We start from the raw sequence: 24,126 nt of genomic DNA on the forward strand, positions 1-24,126 counted from the left end.
TCAATTAAAGCAAAACTGAATACAGAAAAATCTGAATTAACTCCCCCACAAAATCTTTACCAAAACTTCTGAGAAGTATCTACTTGAGGTGTGCTTCAACTCCTTTTCAATCTGACTTCTGGTGTAACCAAAGTCCAAGGAGTTCAAGGGAAACGAAAAAAAAAGACAAGCAAAAGGACTAGTTAATGTATAAACTGAATAATCCAAAGCCCCAAACAATCCACAGTTACTGTATTAGGTTGTGTAATTTGTAGTAGCAATGTCTTGGCTGCAAGAATGATATTTAATTGGAACACCTTGTGAAATTTTACTTTATAACATTAGGGGAGAGATTTCAAATACAATTTTTTTTTGTAAAGTAACAATAGCAAGCTTAGAAAATCACTTTGCTTCAACTCTAACATCCCCTTAAACTGTAATTTATTACTTAACCAGGTGTACAATAAAATGTTGATGTTTAATGCTGATTTTATTTAAATAATTAGAAGAAATTGATTGCAGTCCAAAATGAAGATAAATCAGGAAATTTGCTTACAATCTCATATTTTGAAAATAAAAATTCTGTGCAAACTTACAAAGGGAGAATTTACCATTTTCATTAGCAAAAAAGTTTGTGGGGGAAAATACAGTAATTAAAGAAACACAGAAGTCTCTTGGGTACTTTTTCAAAAATTAAATGTTTTCATTCAAAGATTTTAAAATAGAAAAAAATAAGCCATCCAATTCTGAAGAAATCAGGTTCTAAGTTAATACATTTTTCACTAATATATCAAAATTTATTCTGCAAAATTACCAGCATGGACCACACCAATGATAAGTTAAATGCCTCCTAATGTATTATATCAATAACAATAATTTTAATATTCTAACCATTTCATAAGATTGAGTTAAATGTTCTGTCCAGATAAGAGAAATTACTTTGTAACTGACCAGACCAGTATGATTGATTGCTTTAACCCCAGATTTCTTCTGGGGCTGCAGAAAAAAAAAAATCTGTATTGATTATTGAAGGCAACACAGTTTACAAATCACTCTGTCTCCATTTTGGTTTCTAATGAATTACCTAGTGATCTTCCAGGTTACTTCTACTTGCAGATCTGCAGTGAGACCGCTTGAAGGAAGAAACAAAAGCACAATACATATCTGTCTCCGATGCTGTGTAGGTGATTAGTCGTAGAGATTGAAGAATGAAAATCTGCATTTTTTCCTCTACTTTTTGAAATGTAGTATGACTATCCATCCATACAGTTTGTTCCTCTTGATCTCACTTTTAACTCCAGTTTTCACTGACTCATCTCCACTTGGTGTGGTGGATCCCGAGCTCTCTGTTGCCATAACGGGTAAGCTGATGGGAGAGAATGGGGCTTCTCCACCCCTACAGCAATGGGCTGTGCCCCTGAGGAGGGGAGATGGAAGCTACACTTCATCCCGTGGTGACCAGAGCCTTTATCACTGGGTGGTGAAATACAGCATCCTCGTTCGGTGCCCATATACACCTGGGGCTCCTTTCTCCATGATGTTGGTTGCAATGACCCTATACAAGAGGAAAAAGACATTTCAGTATTCACATCATTCACAACGTCCAGCCAGAGACACCCTAATAGTAGCGGTTGGAGTGTGGGCCTGAAATATGAGATACAAATGAACCCATTTTCAAACCATTCTGGACCCAATTTTTAAAAAATTAAAATAGCTTTGTTTAGTTACGATGATTCAAAGGTATGTGCGGCCCGACATTGCTCTTTGGCTTTCTCTGTGTACTTCCTCTGTCCGCATTTGGCCCATACATGGCTAGAGAACAGAGCCCGGATTTTAAATGCACTTGCATTCCTATCCCCTAGCATAGTAGCCTGCACTTAACCCGCAGCCGTTGATGCTGGCTGAGGTCAATGACTATGGTTCTGTGGAGGAACCACCAGCATAGCCTGTGGTTTAATGGGTTTCCCGGGAGTAGAGAGAGAATTGGCTCAGGGCCAATCTTGATCTTTTATCTCATCTCCTGCTCTACCTCCCCACCCCCAGTCTCTACATGCACTTTCACAGCAGGCACTTATGAGATGACTGGACACAACTGGGGATGTGATCACTCATATTGGGAGACAAGTACATAAGTGGCTCGTAGAGAATGGGTCAAACTATTTACAACAGAATGAGTAAAAAGTGAGAGATTCTAATTTATTCCTGAGTACTCAGCTAACCAAGTCCTTAGTTCTTGCCGGAGGTTAAGCACACACTTTTAGTTGCGCTACTGAATATCTTGCAAAATTACATTATATGTACCTCTAAAGGAGATTACCTTCATAACAAAGAATTATTGGCTTTTAGCTCCTCGAGAAAAAGTACTATGTAAAACAAGATATTCCGTTACTTTCAAAAATGCTACTAATAACGACAAAAACCTAAGCAACTTCTGAAAATGTTAAATGTTTTCATTATCCAGGTTAACAACACTGGTAATAACATATATATATACATATACATATATATATAATAATTATTGTAGTTTTAATATTCAATTCTGAAGTGTACCTTAATATCCAGAGCCTTCCTCAAACTAGGAAAGAAATTTATACTGAATTTGGGTTGCATGACAACATATGTATGAGAGGGGGATTTGGAGTGATTTTTTCAAAACAAGAAGCCTATGTTCTCTCTACAAGGAAGTCTGAGGGGCAGAGAATGGTAATAAGCATATTTATGAAGAGCAAATATCAGCAAATACAAGTGACCTGAAGCGCCTCTCCGTAGCAGAGGAGCTGGTTTTGTTGGCTCAAAGTTTCTCTGAACCTTTCTGAAGGCTGATGACACAAACCATATTCAACCTTGTCCTCTGAACTAGGAAATATAACTATGATATCTGAGGCCCAAGCCCAAGAAATTTATCTTAATACAACTCTTGACAAAAGTATTATGTCGAATCCCACGTAACTCCAATTCTACCTCAAGCAGACTGAGTTCCAGAAGAGCCTGAAAATGGGGGTTGATTTTACTGCCCCTCTCCCAGGGGTCTGGCTCGATTTCACAGACGGCCAGGCATCTGGCTGAGGGCTAGCCCCTGATAAGACTTAAATACTCCCAAATCCCTAGGAGAACTCCCAGATCAACTTAAATTCACAAGAACCCCTCCTTCTAGAACATGGAACACATTTTCTTGGAGGCAAGTGCACTTTCACTGGAACCATACCTACAGCTGCCAATAGAGATCTTGAACTCCGAGAATGACCTCAAAACCCAATCTAAATCACAATAATGAGCTTAAAGGGATCTAGCAGACTGCTCTGTGGCCAGAGTTTTGAGTGAACGTGGTAACCTCACGTAAGACAGGAATGGAGTCTAAATATATTTCTCTAAAGCTCCATGGCATTCCAGTGCAGCCAACTGCTCACATAGCGTGTACAATTTCACTGTTGCTTCTGTGTGGAGAAGAGACTTGACACATTCAGGGAAATATTCAAGACCCAGGTAAAGATAATCATTCACCAGGCTCCAGGGAGGAAGACTGGCCAACGTCTGCTGCCAGGCCGTCCTTGTGGGCTACAGGTTGACTCCCATTCCTGAGGTTTTGATGTTGGTTTATAACCACAAACTGCAGCAAATAAAAGGAACAGAGAGGACATTGTTACAATTCATAAATTGTCTCAACGTACATTAAGTAAAAGTCTATGACTTCATGTCCACCTTATAGAATGTAAAAGCCAGGAGACAGGCCCTGTCAAACTTCTCTCTCTGGCTAATGAAGGATTCAATTTTCAGTTAGAAAACTTCTGATACGCTCTATTAAAGCAACCAGGCACTACCAACACATTTACTGAAGAACCTTTTCTAGTTCTGGCATCCCAACTTTGGGGTCATGGATCGCTGGGGGCTACTTTTTTCTACAAGCAACCCGAGAATCCACGAGTGTTCTAAGCATTGCCCACAGCCCAGAAAAATAATCTCTCATACATGTATGTGTTTCAACTTTTCAAATACGTGTGCGTGCTTAATTAGTAAAATTCACTTAAACATGTCACCAAGTCCTGAATAATCTGGGCTCATTAGTGGGCTATAAGAACTAAGAATGCAACTACTATTTTGCAGGGATCCGTGAAACGTCTTTTCATGCTTGAACAGGTTGGGAACCAGAATTCTAACAGGCAGGCCCAGAAAACAACATTATATCTCTTTGGTCAACAAAATGATTCTTTCTGTCATTGTTTGTGCTGTATGCAGTTGATTGGGCACTTGCAGTGCTGACCAGAGTTCACTGGCTCACATTCACACCAGACAGAGATTAAAGTAGGTGCAAGATAAAAGGAAAGAAAAGAACTGACCCCATGCCCCAGGATGAAGGATGCAGTTTGGTGGTCCTTCCTTGCCAATCAGTAACCCAGCAGAGAGACTGCCCCAAGGTTCTGGCTGATTATGCTCTATTGGTTCAGAAATGGGCTCTCCATGTAAGGAGCCCGTAACTCAGCAATACAATGAGGAAAAGAGAATAGAAAAACATCTCCTTGGTCATATTTCTCTTTGAGAAAAGTATAGGAAGATTAATGAGAGGAGTCAATTAGGGAGAGAAATGTTGGTGAGAGAACGATGGATCCCCTGAACACATTTTCATTTTCTTATTTTCCACAGCACTAATCACCTCTCACTACATGCTCCTCATCACTAGTCTTCTGCAGTAACACTGCAAAAGTAATACATGACCCGCTGTTTAAGGGCACATGCCCATTTTTCTGGCTCAAGATAAAATCCAGCCCCACTGCACTGCAGATTTTTCCAACCACGTGCCCCTCTGCCAGAAGAACACAGGTTCCAAGATTCTGGCCTGGGTTGGGGAAGGCAGCTGATGGAACCAAATTTGTTTCTGCTGCTTCTGCTCCTAGTTTGGGTGCTCAGTTCTCTCCTACGCCCACCGATACCCGCAGCAGCAGTTGGCGTCTGACGGCTAGGAGGCTGGGCCTCTCACCACAGCCCTGAGCCAGCACGCTGCTCAGGACAGCACCAAGTGTTTCCGATTATTTAGAAAATAAGATACACACAGATTGTGTTTCTGCTTCTCTCCTATGATTTAAATAAGATGAACTAAACTTGCTACCCAAAACCTGAAGGAAGCACTATATAGGCTGACAATGAAATCTGGATAGCTAAGGAGTCCACAAGTCACGAAGCGTCAAAGAACTGAGGACATTCTATAACTAAGTCCGCCCAGGACCACACACTTAGGGAATCTCCAGAGACAGAAGGGATCTTAGAGCTCATGCAATTCAGACACCTTGGAATCCTGATGAGGAAACAGGGGTTAAGTGACTTTGCTGAAAATTAGCCAATTGCTGGAAGCGTGAAGCCAGAATTCGCACTTATTGTATTTCCATACTCACGTTCAACCAAAAAATAAGTAAACACCAAATGCCTACAACAGGCAGAGACAGATGGTCAAAAGCATAGCCACAGGAAAGCTATTCTCTCGAATGCACACGAGGTAGAGCCACAGGAAAGCTATTCTCTCAAATGCACATGAGGTAGAGGCTGGGGAGTGGGAGAAATGACGTGGGAAGGACCCCAAATGATGCCTTGGCCCTTCCAAAACCTCTCCAAAACCCCTCCCTAATAACCTTTTCTCTACGTGCCCACAGGTTTCAGTTCCCTGTGGACCTGCCATACATTCCAGCCTCTTCCACAACATATACCATAAATGATACCAACAACACACACTGAACCCGTCAAGTTATCTCTGATGGGATTCTGGAGATGGAAATTCCAACAATTTCAAGACAGCCTGTCCCAAGGCTGCCCTCTAGCGTTCTAAGTTCAATCACTGAAGTGGATGATCTGTGAAGCATTTTGAACCTCGCAGTTACTATGCTTTCTGGAAAATACACAGGGTTGCCAGATAAAATACAGGATGCCCAGTAAAATTTGAATTTAAAATGGAACCTTCAGTATTCGTATGAATTTAACTAGGTGTCTTGTATTTTTATTTGCTAAATCTGGCAACTGTTTCGCTGCTGAAGTTTAAGGACTTAAAATATATGTGAGAAAAGAAATTTTAAGAAAATTAGGAGCTTAATCTTGGGTTTTTAAGACATCCATCTGAAAGGGATCACCTAAAACTTGGGAAAGACTGTTCACAAACACATAAAAAGCTAAGTTATAGCAAGAAAGTACATGATAGAAAAAAGATCCCCTAAATGTCTTGTGCTATTACATTGTGGCACTAGTTTAGCTTGTCTGATTACTGAACTTAGGATGCAGTTCCCCCACCCCCACTGCCCACCCAGGACCTCCCAGTTGTTGTGGTGTTGGGTAACATTGACACCAGCTGGAAGCTATAATAGATTCCAGCCCCTCTGAACTCAGTGAAGAATGAGAAAAAAAAATGAACTGGGATTAATGTAAAGCTTTATTGCTTTACATTTCTTGCTTCACATATTTCATTTCTTGCTTCATGTACTTTGGTCACATTACCCAAGGTTGGGGGCAAGAGGATATCCCGGCCTCGCCGTCTGCAGGCCTGATACTGCTCACTTCTCTGCTCGACTCTTCATGAGGATTCTTTGGATTTTTTGATAGCAGCTTCTGAGTCCTTCAATAGAGCCAAAATGTGAGACAATCTCAAAACAAAATAAAACAGAAGCCCACTCAGTGATGGTCAAGGACAATTACTTTTGCTGCTGAAATTTAGGTACTTAAAATGCATGGGAGGGAAGACGTATGAAGGAAATTAGGAGTATAACTTTGGGTTTTAAGGCATTCTTTCCTGCATTACTTTCCAGATGATGCTTCACTCTTTCTAAGGTACTGTGACAAGGGGTTCCAGGAGGGCATGGGGTGGGGGTGGGGGGGCAGGGTGAGCCATTCATTCATTCATTCACTCATGGACATCTCGATTGAGTCCTAACCATATCCCAGGCCCTGTCCTGGTACTGGAGACTATAGCAGTGAAACAACAACAGAATCTCTACCTAAATGGACATAGAATTTGCGGGGAAGGGAGCGCCTATGGAAACAGTAGCACAGCAATTGTGTGACACACAGTGTATTAGCGTCATTCGACAAGTGAAGCCAGTGGGACTGGAAGATAGTGGTGGTGCACACAAGGCACACAGCTGCCGAGGGCAGCCCAGGAGCTGCCTCACCATGATGCGCCAGCTGCGTATGGGCACGCGCCATCTGCCTCCGCAAGGATTAAATAATGGGCTGCTGCAGCTGCGGACCCTCCACACCCACTGAAAGGAGTCCAGGGGGGAGATCAGCAGTGAGGCCCTCTGTGCTCTGGCAAAAACTGGCAGGACAGGTCTTCAGAGCGTTAGATATTCTCAGGAGAAGATTTTATGAGCCCAATTCTTGCATCTCCTTGTATCTAGAGAAGCACTAAAATCCTTCATGGTGACGTCTTCTCCGCGTGACGAGTAGTAAGCATCACGAGACTAGCAGAAACCTTCTGCAAAAACGTGTGTTTGACTGCACGTACTCTCTCTTCACCCAAATCACATAGATACTGACCTTCCCCCCACCTCTTTGGAGCAGTTTCTCGGAGCTACTGAAATGCTGTCTCCCAGACGATAGTCCTCATTTTGCCCCAAATAAAACTTAACTCACAACTCTCATGTTGTGTTTTTTTTTTTTTTTTTTTTTTCAGTCGACAGAGGCAAAGCCTAGGCTCCTTCCAGGTCTGTGCAAGGCATGGTGTCATGCCCTGGGGGAGGGGGTGAAAGGGAGGGAGATCTAACATTTTTGGGGGAGGGGGTGAAAGGGAGGGAGATCTAATATTAAAGTGGGATCCCTGTCCTCAAAACATAGCTTGAGAGGGAGAGAGACAAGTACATCACATAATTGAGCGGCCATTTAAGGGAAGGCAATGAAGAAAAGGTGGTGGGGAAGACTCCAGCCAGCCTCAAGATTCCAAAACCGTGCCGCTATCTCGGGGCAGGTGCGGGTTTAATTCCCTCCAGGAGTGTAACCCTCAGTCAAACAGGCCTGCCTACCCATCTGAGGAAGGGCAATAAGGAAGGCGGGGGTGCTGTGGAAGCCCCATCCCAGGAACTGCCAATTCCATGTAACAGATGCAACCCCATCAGGAAATGGTGTGGGTTATTATTTTTAATCAAAAGTATCAGCGAAAAAAATGGAAGTGGTTAATATAAGCAGTTCCAAAGGTGCAAGTTACAGTTTGTGACATCATACTTCCTGTTGACTTTTTTTTTTTACAAAGCAGTCCTTCCAAGAAATCATTTTATTTTTCTATTTTTATTTTTAAAATTGAATTTGTAGCAACATTATTTCTGTTTTATCTTTTGGTTTTTGGCCACATGGCATGTGGGATCTTAGCTCCCCAGTCAGGGATCAAACCCACACCCTCTGCATTGGAAGTCTTAACCACTGGACTGCCAGGGACGTCCCCATCAAGTTTTATGAAGTAATAACATTACAATACTTTTAAAATTATTTCGTTCTCGCTCTTTTTTTAAAGAGATATACAAGACAAATAGTGTTGGATAGTCAATCTAGACAAGACAGGTCAGACTGATGCAAAGGGAGGAATAACTGATTTTAACTCTTTGAAGAAAATTACTTAATACACCTAACTTACAAACTCAATGCTAGAGCTGTATTTATTGGTATACATTAGTGACCTGGCAATATTTTAACTGGCAGCTTTAATTTGATCTTAGCAGAATATTACTTAATATATCATAGTCCATAGAATAAGAAAAAATACTTAATAATTACAGTATACTTGGATTTGTTTCTTCCTCCCATTTTTTTCTACATTATTTGCCAATCACCTACTTTTCTTTTGGCATTCTGTCCAATGGAATGAATCACTGATTATTCAATATTCTTCCTACAAACATCCAAGAGATTGATTGGACACCAGGCTAAAAAGTACACTAGTTACTGATGAACCACTGAATTAAAATTTCAAGTTTTTGCCTGAGAATCCTGTGTCTCAAGAGAGAAACGGGTTTGGAACATGTGACTCCTTGGGGAAGATTACAGTTCATGGAAAATCATAACAATAACAAAAAGCATTTATTAAGTCATATATGCCAGACAAACTACAATAGTGCATAAAATGCTTTTCAATATTGAGGATAGCGCAGGATGCTATCCTACTATTTAAGAAAATGTGATGCACAAAAGCAAACTATGTGATGCCCATTTCTTCACCCTAATTTAGTGCGGTTTTTTTTTAAATAAATGCGTAAATATTATCATTTCACAGTTTTAAAATTTTAACTTGAAATTACTAAAAAGATAAACTCCAAGGACCATAAACTTCCTTCCACGTTAGGGAAGATACTGATTTTCCTGAACAGAAGTTAATACCTTGTGGGAAATCAACTCAATGGACCGCACCCGTGAAACATTATAGTTATGCAGGCTGGGGATGGGGTGAAGGGAAGCACGTGATGCTAAAAGAAAAAAAGAGGAATATAAAAATTTGTGATGTTAAATCACAACCCAATAAACTGCATAGGTTTATGGACAAAGACTGGAATGGAGCAATTAAACCACGGATGTTCTAGAGCAACGAAATCCTGGACCTTTTTTTTTTTTTTTTTCTTTTCTTTTACCGTTATTCCAGTTTTTAAGTGAAATAGGTGTGTAGAAGCCGCTCATCTCAAGGAGCCCCTGGGAGGAGCTAGAAGGAGGCTGAAAGTTCCGGGGGAAGCAAAGTCACCTGTAGTAGTGAGCCCTCCACAGCCCCAGGAGCAGCAGCAGGGCCAGCACCACGCCGCAGACAGCCACCGCGGTGATGCTCCGCTGCCGCCCGTGGCCGGCGTGGCGCAGCTCCCACCACTTCAGGTCTCGGTGCTGACATCGCTCCCCGACGTAGCCAACAACACAGCTGTGACAACACACAAACAGAGGTCAGCCGTGAGCCATGGCCAAAAACACTTATGTTTTTGCACTCAATATCCAGCCATCTCTCAACCTCTGCATTTCAGCTTCAGCTCTTTGGACGTACAGAAAATCCATCAGGGGTCGGCTGAAAGCACTCTAATTTGCAAGTGAATGCAGCATGGACTTCTCCCATTGGTCTGTTGGCCCTGGGATTGCTGGGGGGTTATTGGCATACCGCCTCCATAAGGCCCTGCCGGAACATTGATGAAAGATCCATGTCTGTTTGGCTAAAATCCTGTGGAGACCCTGCCCTAAGAGCCAAGAGAGTTTTTGGACAAGTGTTTGGCCAGATGGCAATGACTACAGGTCAAAGGAAGGAAGAACTTGAAAGCAGAGTCTTTCACTGGAAACCAGGTTGTGAAAGAATGTGAGTAGTCTCTGACCAGGAAGCACAGACTAGTCTGCAGAGGAAACCATTTCTCCTTCTTTTTTAAAATCACAGACTCAAGAGGTCTCAGCGGTGACACACAAGCATTTACCTACTTCTTCAAGGGAGAAAAACTAAGTGGAGGAAAAGAGGCATTCACCAACATTCTGCTGTTTCATTAGTGAAATTGTTACTGGAAATACCAGCGACCAACACAGGCTGTGAACCTTTGGATGAAAGTAAACGAAACAATGCTGCCATCTACTGGGAATGCACGCTTCCAGAAACTCTCAGGATCTTGGGTGGAACTATAGTCTATCATTCTTTGCAAGAGCATACACTTAAAAAATATTCTATTAAACATTTTGTGATGCTCACTTGTTAGGAATTTCTTCCCCTTGGCCCTGGACCCACTATCTATATATCTATGTCCCCCCTTTATTCCAAAAGGAGGTAAAGGAATGAATACACAGAGAACTGATACCAGTCCCATGGTGGGAAGAGGCGGCAAGGGGAAAGCATTAGTTGAAGCGTGCACCCCATGCATGGGTGAAGCCCCAGAAGGTCCTAGTTCTACCTTGAGTTGGTTGTAGCAGCTTTGGTGAGTCACTTTCAGAGACAGGAGGGAAAGTAACTAGTGTTTGTTACACACCTTATGTATCTGATACTATACTAGGCACTTTTGTTCATTTTATTTTTGATGGCATGTTCCCATTTTATAGACAAGGAAAGTGAGACTCAAAGGAGTTAAGTAGTTTGTACCAGGTCACACAGCTACTGAATGGCAGGTTTGATTCAAATGGTTCTCTGATTTCAAAGTCTGTGTTCTTCCTACTACATTGGGCCACTTCCGAAAAGTTTTAAGTTCCACGCACCTCGGAAAAACTATTCTTCTAGAGTTGATCCTACAAGAGAATGCAGGCTCTGGGTGCAGGAAGCATAAAGGACCATCACGTTATTCCTGACTTTCCTGGATGCTGTTTTAGTTCTAGCTGCCCTTGGTTATAGACATTTACTGTCAACGCCTAGCAGCCACTTTTAAACTGTTGGATATTAATAGGCCTCACCTCCGATCCTCTCAGAGATCTTAGGGCCTCAAGGAATATGCCAAGCACATGGCAAGAGCCCTGGGGAGCCCACAGGCTGCAGTATCAAAACCTCTCAGCCTTATAAGGCCCAGAGCAGTCAGCCAGCATTTCCCAAGGGCAGGCCACACTCCACTAGTTCTTTAGGTTTTAATTCGTTCTTATCCTACACCAAATGCAAGATTCTCTGCCCAAATAAGTGTCCGTTTCCATGGTCAAATAATTTCAAGAAATTCTAGACTAAACAAAGGTCAACAAGACTTGTTCACATGTTGTAGTGACCGAGAATCAAGAATTGAAGGCGAGCCTGTGCGGCATTTCTCAGAATGACCTGGCCACACAGCCCTTTTCTCATGAAACATTTCACAGCACCAGTGTTGGGAGAACTTGGGCTGAAGAAGACTTGACCCAGAGGGTGTAGGCTGGTTCAAAGCCAAGCCAGAGTGAATGAGGACCTCTTCTGTACTTAGGAGGTTTGCGGTCTTCTGAGAATCCCCAGAGCGGGGGACCCATGAGGAGGACCTTGGGTGTGGAGTCTTCCAGTTCTCACATCCTCTGCATCCCCGGGGCAGCCAAGGGGCCCTGCATCCGAGGGGAGCTTCCATTGCCTCCAAGCAAGGAAGGAAGAGCCTTCCTTTATTAACCTGCTCACAGCGTTAAGAACGCACTGTGTGGAATGATGCCTGTGAAGTGTTTCTAATAAAAGTTGGACTGGGAAGCACTCCTTAGAGACATGTTATTATGGAATTAAAAAAATACAAGGTGAGGTCATTCAGGCAGGGAAGGAGGGGAGGATTGGACATCTGATTAAACCACATTTTTTTTAAATATAGAATTCAAAAACAAAGCTATGATCCAGATTAATGGGAACTCTGGTGATATTTTAAATATTGCTTTTGATTAAAGGTCCTTAAATTTAAGTGTTAGATCCAGTTTAATTGCCATTTTGTAGCAACTTGTGTTTAAAACATTATTAGGGGAATATGATATTTTCATCAGGATTTAATGACAGAAAGGAAAGCAGTGTGCTAAAGAGTTCACAAATCATTTAATGAATTGCTGCTATTGGGTCCAAATGAAATTAATGTGCTAACTTGCAATAGGTAACCCTGCAGTACCCTTCTTCTTACTATAATGCCTTTAATAACCCAAAGTTAAAGCATCAGAGAGAAACTCAAACCATTGCTAGGACACTTGTTTTCATAATTTCATAATTTGGAATAATAAGAAGCCATGAGCAGGTAAAAACAATTTTATTCTTATTATCAAAATCAAGGATGGAACTGCCCTGGTGGCGCAGTGGTTAAGAATCCGCCTGCCAATGCAGGGGACACGGGTTCGATCCCTGCCCCAGGAAGATCCCACATGCCTCGGAGCAACTAAGCCCGTGCACCACAACTACTGAGCCTGAGCTCTAGAGCCTGTGAGCCACAACTATTGAGCCCGTGTGCTGCAACTACTGAAGCCTATGCGCCTAGAGCCCGTGCTCCCCAACAAGAGAAGCCACCACAATGAGAAGCCGCACACCACATGAAGAGTAGCCCCCGCTCACCACAAGCAGTGAAAGCCCGTGTGCAGCAGCGAAGACCCAATGCAGCCAGTAAATAAATAAATAAATAAATTTATAAAAAAAAAAATCAAGCCTGATTATCTTTAAGTACTAAATTTATCTTAGGTTAGAAAATCACAGCGTGACATATGAATATGAAAGCAGATTTCTATTAGAACTGAGTCATTTCTGCCAATGTTCATGAGCATTTTTCACTATTTTTGTCAGGCTGATGTGATTTATAATGCAAGGCCATACACTTTGTCACAGAGTATAGCTTATTCTTCTAATAATTTAGACTGTTTCTGCCGATTATTATTGATAAAAATAATAAAAGCTTATAGCATCTATTCGTGAGGATCGAACTATTTTACGACTCCTTCATTAGGCACAGACAAAATTATCACAGTCAGGGGTCCAGCCATAGGAGACCTATTCATTTTTCAGTATCTATCAATTTCCTCAGATTGCCTTCAAATTAGGGAAGTAATTAAAAGTAAGATTTGACACAGAACTCGATCTTCTGGGTATGGTTTTAGTTCAGACTGAGGGGCGTGGTTTCCAAGTGAGTGCAGTGGGAGCACCTCATAGTTCCAGGGCTCCCTTGAACCCCCTCTTCAGGCTGACCTTAGCCCCCCGAAATGATCACGGGGACAAAAGCAGAGCAAAGGCAGCTGTGGTTGTGTCCAGCAGTTGTTACCAAACAACAGAAATGTAAATGCCAACTATTGGGAAGTAAAGGGGGAAAATATGTTAGTTTTGAGCATTGAAGGCAAGAAGTCCAGTGCGAATATACAGAACACTTTTTAAAATTCAGAAACATAGCATTGATGCGCTCCATCTATTTGGCAGAAAATAAATCAAGGTTTTAAGAAATTTTCTCAATTTAATCCCCAGAGTGTACCAGTAGTAACATCAAGTTATTTAAGTAAGAGGGAAAATCGCCAATTCCTTAAATTTTATATTTACCACTGACACCTGGGGGAGTGAAATATTCGGGAAGGGTGTAATACACACATACACAATTTATATATGTAAATATTGGTTTACATATATAAATTATATATCTCTTTCCCTATGGAAAAGACTAATTATAGAAAAATCTCAATATAAATTTTCTGAATCTGCTAAAAGTTATGGGCTGCAATGTCACATCTCTATGCCACCATCGGAAAAACAGCTTGACTTACTTGCAGGCGAAGCTGTCGACGGCTTCAACATACATACACACGCCACCGTGGAGGCAGTACCCCTCGTGGGATGAGGGACACTCAGGGTAACCATTTCTCACAGAAGAGCGGCCATCCTCCCTGAGATGAGAGGGTGGAGTAGAGTCTAGAAGAATCAAAGGCATTTCTTTTACTTTCTGAAGTGATTGGGGTCTTGCAGATATCAATATCAGGAACTAGTTTCTGTGAACCGTTTGTGATGTAGAACAATAGTTCCACTTTCTTAACCAGACCTTGTGTCGTTCACCATAGAGCCAGCCATTCTTTCTTTAGGTTCAGCCTTATTAGACATAAAGCATGTTGGAGGCAAGTAAGAGAATGGTCGATCCTAAGACCACATGAATCCCAAGTACAGACCTCATTATAAAAGCACAGCTGTCATCCAAAAACACAGCATGTGAAACAAAAGTTAGCTTAAGGGGGTCTCACTGAACAACAGTATCTTTATGGCTTATAAAGTACCCGCCACTACACAGTCCACTACCCCTAGTTTCCTGGGAGTCTCGAAAACTTCTCTCACGTGAGACTTTCTTCTAAAAACTATTTAACTTTCAGGGGAGCCCTCAAAGATGAGACTAGCAACTTCAACAGAAGGGAAATGTTACCATAACAGAGGGGATGCCAAAGTGGTAGAATTCCTTTTATTGAATGGTTCACTGTTCTTTAAAAGGAAAATATTAGAATGTGTAGCTGACTATATAAATATTAGGAGTCTTTCAATACCTGTAAGAAGAGCAGATCATTTGAGAAAATAATACGCTAAAAAAACAGAGACCCAAGCAAGTGCAGAACTTTCCTTTCTCAGGATGTTTTCTGCTTGCAGAGCTGAGACAGGTAAATAGCTGGCAGTGACTTAGCTGATCCTGGCTTCGAGGGTCTATAAAGCCAGCTCCCCTTCTGGGGTGTCGATGGTGAGAAGATACTGCTGTTATGAGGGAGGGTTCATGAAGCAGGAATCGACCATTATTAACATGTTTAAAAGTGCTAATTCATATCAAGAAGTACTGACTTTCTAAAGTAATATTTTAAAATCCTTGAAAGTAGTTCAAAATGCTAAGAGTTCAGACGTTCTGCTTAACCTGTCGAGCACTGCAGAGCTTTCCCAGCAGCCCCCCAAAATCAACTCTACACATCAGGACATTAGCTGCATAGTTAAAGAGAACCACCTGTGTTCCCACCTTTACTGAATTGTGAATAATAAAAAAGGATTTATTCCAGATGCTATTAAATTAAGAAAACTTGGGCCATTTCACATTCTCAACCCCAGCATCAATCTAATCAGGAAAGTAAACTCACCAGCCTGATTGAACCATGTGATCCCTAGAAGCTCTAAAGGAAATACACTTGGGTACAGATTTTTTCAGTATCAAGTCCCTCCCCTTGGACCTGGACCACCCACCAACCTACCAGGACAAATCCGTCCAGGTTCAGACAAGTTGCCAGCACACGTGCAGGTGTAGTTTCCCTCCGTATTTGTACAGGTGGCATTTTCCCCACAGGTGTGCACTCCCAGTTGGCACTCATCGATATCTGCCAGGAAAAGGGAGTAGGAAAGAGAAAAGTGGGGTGCAGAGGAGAACAGAGGGTCTTGTAATTGGAAAACCCAATACTCTGGAAAGGGGGCATCTTCAACTTCTGCCATGCTACGTGTTCTCAGAGCTCTATACATTTTTAGATTCAAAAATTCTATTATAAATGTCGGAGAGAGAGATGGACCGGGTGCCTTGGCTGCAAGCCCATGCAGGTAAACTGACATAAGGCTGTAAGTTTGCCTACTGCTTGGAACGAAAAGAAATTTCCCAGCACAAGTAGCTTAGGGGGAAAGTTGGAGATGGTAAGCTATCTCTAGTAAACATTTAGAAGTTCAGATCATATTAAATAAAACATTTTTGCCTTTTTTACATAGACATAAATGAAGTCATCACTTTCTTTCCCAACTACCCGTCTTTCCTTTTCTCAGTTATCACCACCCTAACCTTTAGGTCCTTCCTCTCTTCAACTTTCCATTGCTGTGAGAGGAGCAGCCTTACCACATCCCTGCATTCCATCTCTCCTCCATTCCTCTCCTAAACACCAGTGCCAGACTGATCTTCCGGAACAGTATCTCCCATCACTGCACCACTTGACTCAAGCGCTGCCAGTGGTTGTCTGTTGCCTAGAGCTGTACCATCACCATATGTGGGTACTGAGCACCTGAACTGCAGCTAGCCCACACTGAGATGTGCTGTGAGTGTAAAATACACACCAGATTTTGCAGACTTAGTACCAATATAGGAAAGAACATAAAATGTATCAATAATTTTTATATTGATTATATATCAAGCTGTTAACCTTTGGGATATATATTGAATTAAGTAAAATCTTACTAAAATCAATTTCACCTGCTTCTTTTTTGCTTTTTATAATATAGCTGCTAGAAAATTTAAAATTACATATATGACTGACATTATATTTCTACTGGATGGTGCTGGTCTAGTGACGTAAAACCCTGATGCCTGACTTTCAGATTCTAGTTTTCCACAAATATAACTGTTATAGACTGAACTTCACCCCTCCCCCCCAAATTCACATTGAAGCCCTAACCCCCAGTGTGACTGTATTTTGGAGACAGGGCCTACAAGGAAGCAATCAAGGTTATATGAAGTCATAAGAGTGAGGCCCTAATCCAATAGGACTGGTGTCCTTATAAGAAGAGGAAGAGACACCAGAGGTCTCTCTCTCTCACGCTCTCCCTCTCTCGCTCTCTCCACAAGCCACAGAGGAAAGGGCATGTGAGTGTGGGGCAAGAAGGTGGCCATCTACAAGCCAGGAAGAGTCCTCGCCAGGAGCCAAACCTGCTGGCACCTTCATCTGGGACTTCTGGCCTCCAGAACTCTACGAAAATAAATTTCTGTTGTTTAAGCCACCCCCGGTCTACACAGTTATATTTTATGGTAGCCAGAGCAGACTGGGACACCACCTTGCCAGGCTCAGTTTCTGTTCTCCCTCACACGCAATCTATACCTCATGCCCCAGGCTTTTCTCTACGCCCCAAAGAAGACCTGTGATACGTTCACATCTGGAATGCTCCCTAATCCTTCACACTTCTGCATAATAAAAGTGTGCTCATGCCCCCAGTTTCATCCAAAATGATACTCCCTCCATGACATCTTTCCCAACACCCCAAACAGGTATGTCCACCAGTTCTGAACTTCTGCTTAGTTTTTACTTCTCCTATGATGCATACCTTTCTTCACCAGTTATCACAGCTGCATTTCTTTTAGATCGTGTTCTCCATGTAAGCAAGGACTGCCTTCCTCATCTCGGTATTCCTCACAGATCCTAGCACTGTGTCTTTGCACTAATAGGGGCCGATTAAATATTTGCCACATTGAATTACTATCCTGAATAGCCCAAAGGGAGTCTTTTTATAAACTGACATCTTATTGTAATCTCTATGACCTATCACCTTGAGAATGAGAGAGAAGTAAAACAAAGTTGTATCTTGGCCAAGACACACGACTATGCTTAAGAATAACAACAACAGTTTTATATAGCACGTATTATGTGCCAGGCATGGTTCAAAGCACTATGTCTCTATATCTACTATATATACATGCGGGTGGGGGGCAGTGCAGAGAACAGAACCAGCTCAGTGCTTCCATGTGGCTCGAGGATGCCAGGCCAACCAGGCAGCTGGGCCATGACACTCTGCTACATGGAAGGAGGTGGGTGAGTAACAGAGTGAGAATCCAGAGTACCATGACTTTAAACATCCAGGAAAGTATACCTTCCTTTTCTTCAAAGTAAATTAAACATAAAGCCTGTTTGTCTAAATTATCTATGAGCCTGCTTAATTAGAGCAGTGACATTTTCCTGACTGACAGCCAAATATGTGCTTAAAAGAGCATTTACAGATGTCTGTGGACTCCACAAAACTCATCTGATAAAGGTCTGATTTAAACTAACCAGATCCAGAAAATTGCTAGTTATGACTGATATTTTATCTTTACCTTCAATATGTGGGAGAAAGCAGTGCCATTTTAGTTCGTTATCAGGGCATCTGCCCCTCACTGTGAAAAGATTTTTATGTTTTCAGAAGGAAAAGAAAATACTGAAAGAGACATCTTAAAGCCCCGTAAAACTTGAGCTATTTCACTGGGCCAGGATGGCTTCAGGCAGGTCTTCACTTGTACAGTGATGCTGTGCTACTGACACCTGGAATGGTACATGACATCCACTGAGTGAACTCCCAACCTAACAAGCCACACCCAGACCTTGGCAGAGGCTGGTGATTATGAAAGAGGCTTAATCATTCCTTGCTTGTATCTAAATGTCAGTGGCTTGAACTTATCAAGAGCCAGCCGGTGAGCCCCTGCACAGAACCACGTCTCCTTCCCTTTACACCCAGCAGTGACCTCCAACAAACCCACGTCAGCTCTGCAGTTCACCACATTTCAATCGCCAAATTCAGTGACAACGAAAATGCCGTCCAGTATCCCCCACGATGGCTCAAGATGTGGAGTACTGATGAGGCACTGATGTCACTCAAGCCCCAGAGAAAGAATTAGAAAGGCAGAGGGGAAAACAGCCTCTGCAGAGCACGGAAGCTGACTAGCACGGTCACGAACTTGACTATTTACCAAAAACTGAAATATGTCAGTTTGAACAGATCACACAACTCCTTTTTTAGTCTTGACATGTGTGTCACCCCAGTTACATCCTGTCTTTTCTCAGCCCGCCACACCCAGTGTTTGGTAATTCTCCAAGGCCGGCCTCCACCCTCCTCCCTCTGCACACAGCTCTCTTACCGAGACAGTGAATTCCATCTCCCTGGTAGCCTTCTGAGCACTGGCAGACATGGCCACCTTCAGTATTGACACAGTTGGAGGAGGTGGGAGGGCAAACTGAGATGCCCATCTCACATTCATCTATGTCTGTGGGCAAAATGATGAGCTAGTGAAATACGTAGGAAATCCTGGTATAAATGGAAATAGTAGGAAAGGATAGTGTAATCTCACATACAGTCATCCAGCTATTTACAGGTACTGTTTGCAAATGTGATACGAACCCTGCATCTTGGACATAAACTTCACTTCTGAATCAATTTTTACAGATTTCCCAGTGTTTGATTAGTTAAGTATGTGTGAGTAAATCACTTTGTGCCAGAGATTCGGACCATAAGAACATTTACAATAATGGCTATGAATATAAAGTAGAAACCCTTCCAGCAAAACCTATTTAATAAACTAAAACTTATGACCTAAGCCTTTGGGGGAAAGTTGTGTTTTTATTGGAATTGGAGAGTTCATAAATTTGACTTGAACTCAAATTCATGCTTCTAAAGCTAACTATAAATTCTTCTCCTTAATGTCAATTGTATATATTATGGAATTCTAATATAAACTCAATGTAATATAACAATATATGTTTCATATTTTCTATTCATACATCCATTATCTTTTTAGCTAATATCAAATAATTTATTCAATCCTGAGGATAACATAAATCCTTCATGAGATTTTGAATCAGTATGATCTGAATCTTTCTGATTCACTATTTTCCAGATATTATGTGTATTTGGATTTTGTTCTTTTTTTTTTTTTAAGTTCTTTATTGGAGTATAATTGCTTTACACTGTTGTGCCAGTTTCTGCTGCACAACAATGTGAATCAGCTGTATTTATATATATATCCCCATATCCCCTCCCTCCTGTGACTCCTTCCCACCCTCCCTATCCCACCCCTCTAAGTCATCACCCATCGTGGAGTTGATCTCCCTGTGTTATGCAGCAGCTTCCCACTAGCTATGTATTTTACATTTGGTAGTGTATAAATGTCAGTGCTGCTCTCTCACTTCATCCCAGCTTCCCCTGTGCCCTGGCTTTTATTCTTACCAGCACATAGTCTTCCATCTCCAGCAAATCCTTCCAAACACTGACACTCGATGTCCTCTCCCTCTGAAACACACCGAGCCTGTGTACTGCATCCCACAGCACCACAGTCATCATTGTCTGCAAACAGCGAGAACCCCATCAGATTATTTCCAGACCTCAGAGAAGAAAATGGACTTTAATGCTTTGCAGTCTACAGAAACTTCCAGCACTTCCTTTCTCAAGTTCTGGGACAGGTTAACCTCCAAGTAGAAACACTGTGTGGACCTGTAAGCTGTATCTGTATTAAAGGATCCACAAACCATATGTTTCTGTTTACATGCTCTCAACAAATCTTTAGTCTTAAAGAATTATGTGGTGTTCAAAGACCCCTGTGTGAACTTATAATTTTTGAAGCACTTGCAAATTTGAACTATACAATTTCTAGGAGTAAAGGGACTCAAATTTGAAAAATTGTACTGCTTTATTTGAGAATTCCTAACCATTATGACATACAAAAAGGGTCAATATATTCATATCTCCCAAAGATACGTAGACTAATATGTAGCAAGTAGATCTGTGTACCAACATGGCAAAGAGATTTAACCATAAAAAGACTTATTGTCAATTTACTAAAATTATGTTTGATGTATAATAGAATATGTATGTCAAAATGTATGTTTATTATCAAGATTTATGCCGTGACTTGCAAACCTCAAGGCACTTTTACAAAGTCATGAACCACACGAAATAAATGCTTAAATGGAACATTTCATTTCATACGCCACTGAAATGCAAATGCCCCAGGGGACAGAGTTGCCTGTTGAGCCATAAACATGAGCAAGTTGTTGCTTTTTTTTTCCCTTTAGCTACTTATGTATATGATCATTCTCCAAATGACTCCTCTCTGTTGGAGTTCGGGGTATCTGACATACCACAGTAGGATATAAACTATCTTCTGTCTTTTTGCTCGTAAATTTGCTCATCTGAGGACAGAAGAGATCAAGAAGCCCTTCAAAGTTGCCCATAAATTAAAGAAAGTTAAGTGATCTAAGTAGGATTCAGATGCCATGTGAATGCAGACATCGGGTAATTGCGTTTGATTTGCTTAGCTATTTGAGCGAGAAGATTTCTCTTGTGGGAACACATGCCTTTCACGCTTGCTTGGTCACCTCCCGTCACTCATGACTCTTCGAGATGGAGAAGTTCGGACTAAATCAATTATCCATTGGATTCAGCATTTATCTGGAAGACTAGCTCCCAAATCACAAGGCTGTTCAGAGTGTATGGTGGACAGTATCCAATTACCCAAGACATTTTAAGTCACTTGTGGAATTACCTTAAATTAGAATATGATTCAGGATTTATTTGGTAACTTGCAAACCCCAAGGCAGCTTTGCATAATGAAAAGCAAAGGATGCGCCGTTGCAGGAGGGATGGGGCACAGCCAAAGCTCTTTCTGCCACGAACCAGCTCCGGAAGGAAGAAATGCCTGTGCCTCCCGTGCCTCTTCTCTAAAACACAGAGGACAGTTTCTGTCCAGTCTACTTCATGTGGTTGTTGTAAGAGCTTGAAGAAGAAAAGTGATTTTTTTTTAAAATCTTTTGAGAATTATATTATATTTACATATCTAGATAAGGATGATACAGAAGAAGAATATTGTGACAGCCTGAATCAGAATTAGCCATATTACACTCGAAAAGACTCTGGGGTCTGTTAGTAAAACTAACATCATTCATTCATTTCAAAGTACCTACTATGTGCCGGATCCTAATGAAGGCTGAAAATACAGTGGTGGAGAATCTAGACAAGGGCTCTGCTTTCTTACATGGTTAATTACTGAGGTGTAGGTATAAATAAACACAATTAAGAAAAAACACTGGGCTCCAAGAGAACTGAAACAGCTCTCACCTCACCTGGTCAGGAGACTAAGCAAGGCTTTCTGAGAAAGCGCATATTAAGCTGAGATCTGAAGGAAACACAGGATTTGGGGGTGAGGGGGGTGGGGTTAGAAAGAGCACTGCAGGCTGAGAAAACAACACCTGCACATTACAGGCAAGGCCCGGGCAGTGGAAGCAGGCCACAGAAAGCTGGGGATAGAAGAGCACAAACTGAGGCTGGTGAGGTGGGCACAAGCTAGTTTCTCCAGGGCTCAACAGGCCACTTTAAGAATTTTACATTTTATTCATGAATGTAGAAGCATTTGTGATTTTAGTAAATTTGACAATGAAACTTTTTATGATTGAATCTCTTTGCCATGTTGTACATAGACCTACTTGCTCCATATCACTCTGCGTGTCTTTGGAGAATAAAAGGATATTGACCTAAAATCTAAAGTTTTCACATTTTTTTTTTTACTATAGATACTTGTTTGGAATGAAATTTCACAACAAAACTTAAATTAGACCCTTTAGCCTAACACAGGTAGAACTAAAATTTTACAGGCTAAGACAAAATGGAACACAATCCAGGGAGGGTAAGATGAGGTCATCTTCACCAAGACAATCAATTTCATTTATTCTGCACGAGGCAGAGTACAGTCTCCAGGTATGAAGTCAAACACAGCCAAACACATTACATATGTATTCCACACCTGTGGCCATTTCATCACTCCCCCATCCCACCCATGTGGCCTAATTTACTATCTGTCATTCACCTTGGTCTTTGAGTTGCCCAAACATTAGTCTTTCAAAATATCCTCTATGAACATCTAAGGATCTCTAGTGACTTTGAAAAGGTTCTCTATACTGCTAATATATATTATGTATATTGTTTTATTCTACCACATGGTCTGCACATCTGACTATGACCTTGGAGGCTGGGGCTATGTTTAGCTCAGCATGGTATCACCAGCACTTAGTACAGTGTACGGCAAATAAATGTCACCCAATGAATAATATTCCTAACGTGACAACGTTTCCAGTAGTTCTTTTCTAGATATGGATTAATTACTTGGTCGTAATTTTCAAAATCTTTGGCCATCACTAACTTCATATATCTTAGTCTCAGTTTTCAAATCTGTAAAATGATAGATTGTGATAAGGGTCAAATTAGAGGATATACTTAAAGGACCTGGTAAACTCTAGAGCTCTGTAAAAATTATTATTAGGAAAATATCCACCTCCTGGGACTTCCCTGGTGGTGCATTGGTTAAGAATCCGCCCGCCAATGCAGGGAACACGGGTTCGATCCCTGGTCCAGGAAGATCCCACATGCCGTGGAGCAACTAAACCCATGAGCCACAACTACTGAGCCCACGTGCTGCAACTTCTGAAGCCTGCGAACCTAGAGCCTGTGCTCTGCAGCAGAGAAGCCACCACAATGAGAAGCCCATGCACCCCAACAAAGAGGAGCCCCTGCTCGCCACAACTAGAGAAAGCCTGTGTGCAGCAACAAAGACCCAACGCGGCAAAAAATAAACAAATATCCACCTCTTTGTATTTTATTAAAAATCACACTGATAAATTCCTGTAAGGACAGGTAAGAGGTCCCAGGTCCTCGAAAACTGTAGTTTGCTGAAAACAAAAGTTGTGGTTAAGTGTATATAATGTCCTAATGTGGAGTTCTCAACCTTATTTTAGCCACATACAGTGTTAAAAATTGTCTTACTCAGAAATATAAATAAATAAAGTGTTTCAAAGCAAGAGGTGCACTGAATGAAAGGCAGAGACTTCGCGTGAAGAAGGGGTGGGGTTTGCAGATGCTGTAGGGCTGCACTAAGTCCAGTTTGAAAACCACTGGCTTTGTGAGTGGTATAAGAGAATTAGGTTACCTAAAGTTGTTACGTACTGAATAAGAGTATAAGAGAATTAGGTTCCCTAAAGTTGTTACATACTGAATAAATTATTTATCATCTTGGTGATAAATGTGTATTATAGAAGAAAAAGAATCTAACATTTGCTGTTTGTGGACTTTCTGGAGCAGCTGAAGCAACCAGCCTGTATTTGCTTATCAATTACCATCTGCTGTCACACTGACGGAAGTAAAGCTAAATGGGCCAAATACCAAAAATACTAGGCGTGGATGGGGATACACCCAAATCCATTCTGGCCTATTTTTCACTTTTGTTTCCAAGTTAGATTTTTTCAAAAACGATTCAGCCCAACAACTCTCAATGAATAAAGTTCACGTCCAGTCTCACATGCAGCCAG

The 24,126-nt window shown here is 41.5% G+C and overlaps 1 protein-coding gene across 3 annotated transcripts in view; it reads right to left on the reverse strand.

Moving 5' to 3' along the window:
* Positions 1-618: 618 nt before the first annotated feature.
* Positions 619-24,126, reverse strand: part of EGF (epidermal growth factor) — a 101,074-nt gene continuing 77,566 nt past the window's right edge. For all 3 annotated transcript variants that reach the window (XM_057706239.1, XM_057706237.1, XM_057706238.1), the window contains 8 exons: positions 20,000-20,116; positions 18,915-19,040; positions 15,532-15,654; positions 14,086-14,230; positions 9,671-9,838; positions 6,451-6,568; positions 3,481-3,586; positions 619-1,534 (listed from right to left, as the gene is read on the reverse strand). In XM_057706239.1, the coding sequence (XP_057562222.1) occupies positions 1,284-1,534; positions 3,481-3,586; positions 6,451-6,568; positions 9,671-9,838; positions 14,086-14,230; positions 15,532-15,654; positions 18,915-19,040; positions 20,000-20,116 (1,154 nt within the window). In that variant the 3' untranslated portion in view covers positions 619-1,283. The remainder of the gene's footprint in view (positions 1,535-3,480; positions 3,587-6,450; positions 6,569-9,670; positions 9,839-14,085; positions 14,231-15,531; positions 15,655-18,914; positions 19,041-19,999; positions 20,117-24,126) is intronic.

Source organism: Hippopotamus amphibius, chromosome 13 (genome assembly GCF_030028045.1).
Source record: "Hippopotamus amphibius kiboko isolate mHipAmp2 chromosome 13, mHipAmp2.hap2, whole genome shotgun sequence".
Classification (NCBI taxonomy): domain Eukaryota; kingdom Metazoa; phylum Chordata; class Mammalia; order Artiodactyla; family Hippopotamidae; genus Hippopotamus; species Hippopotamus amphibius.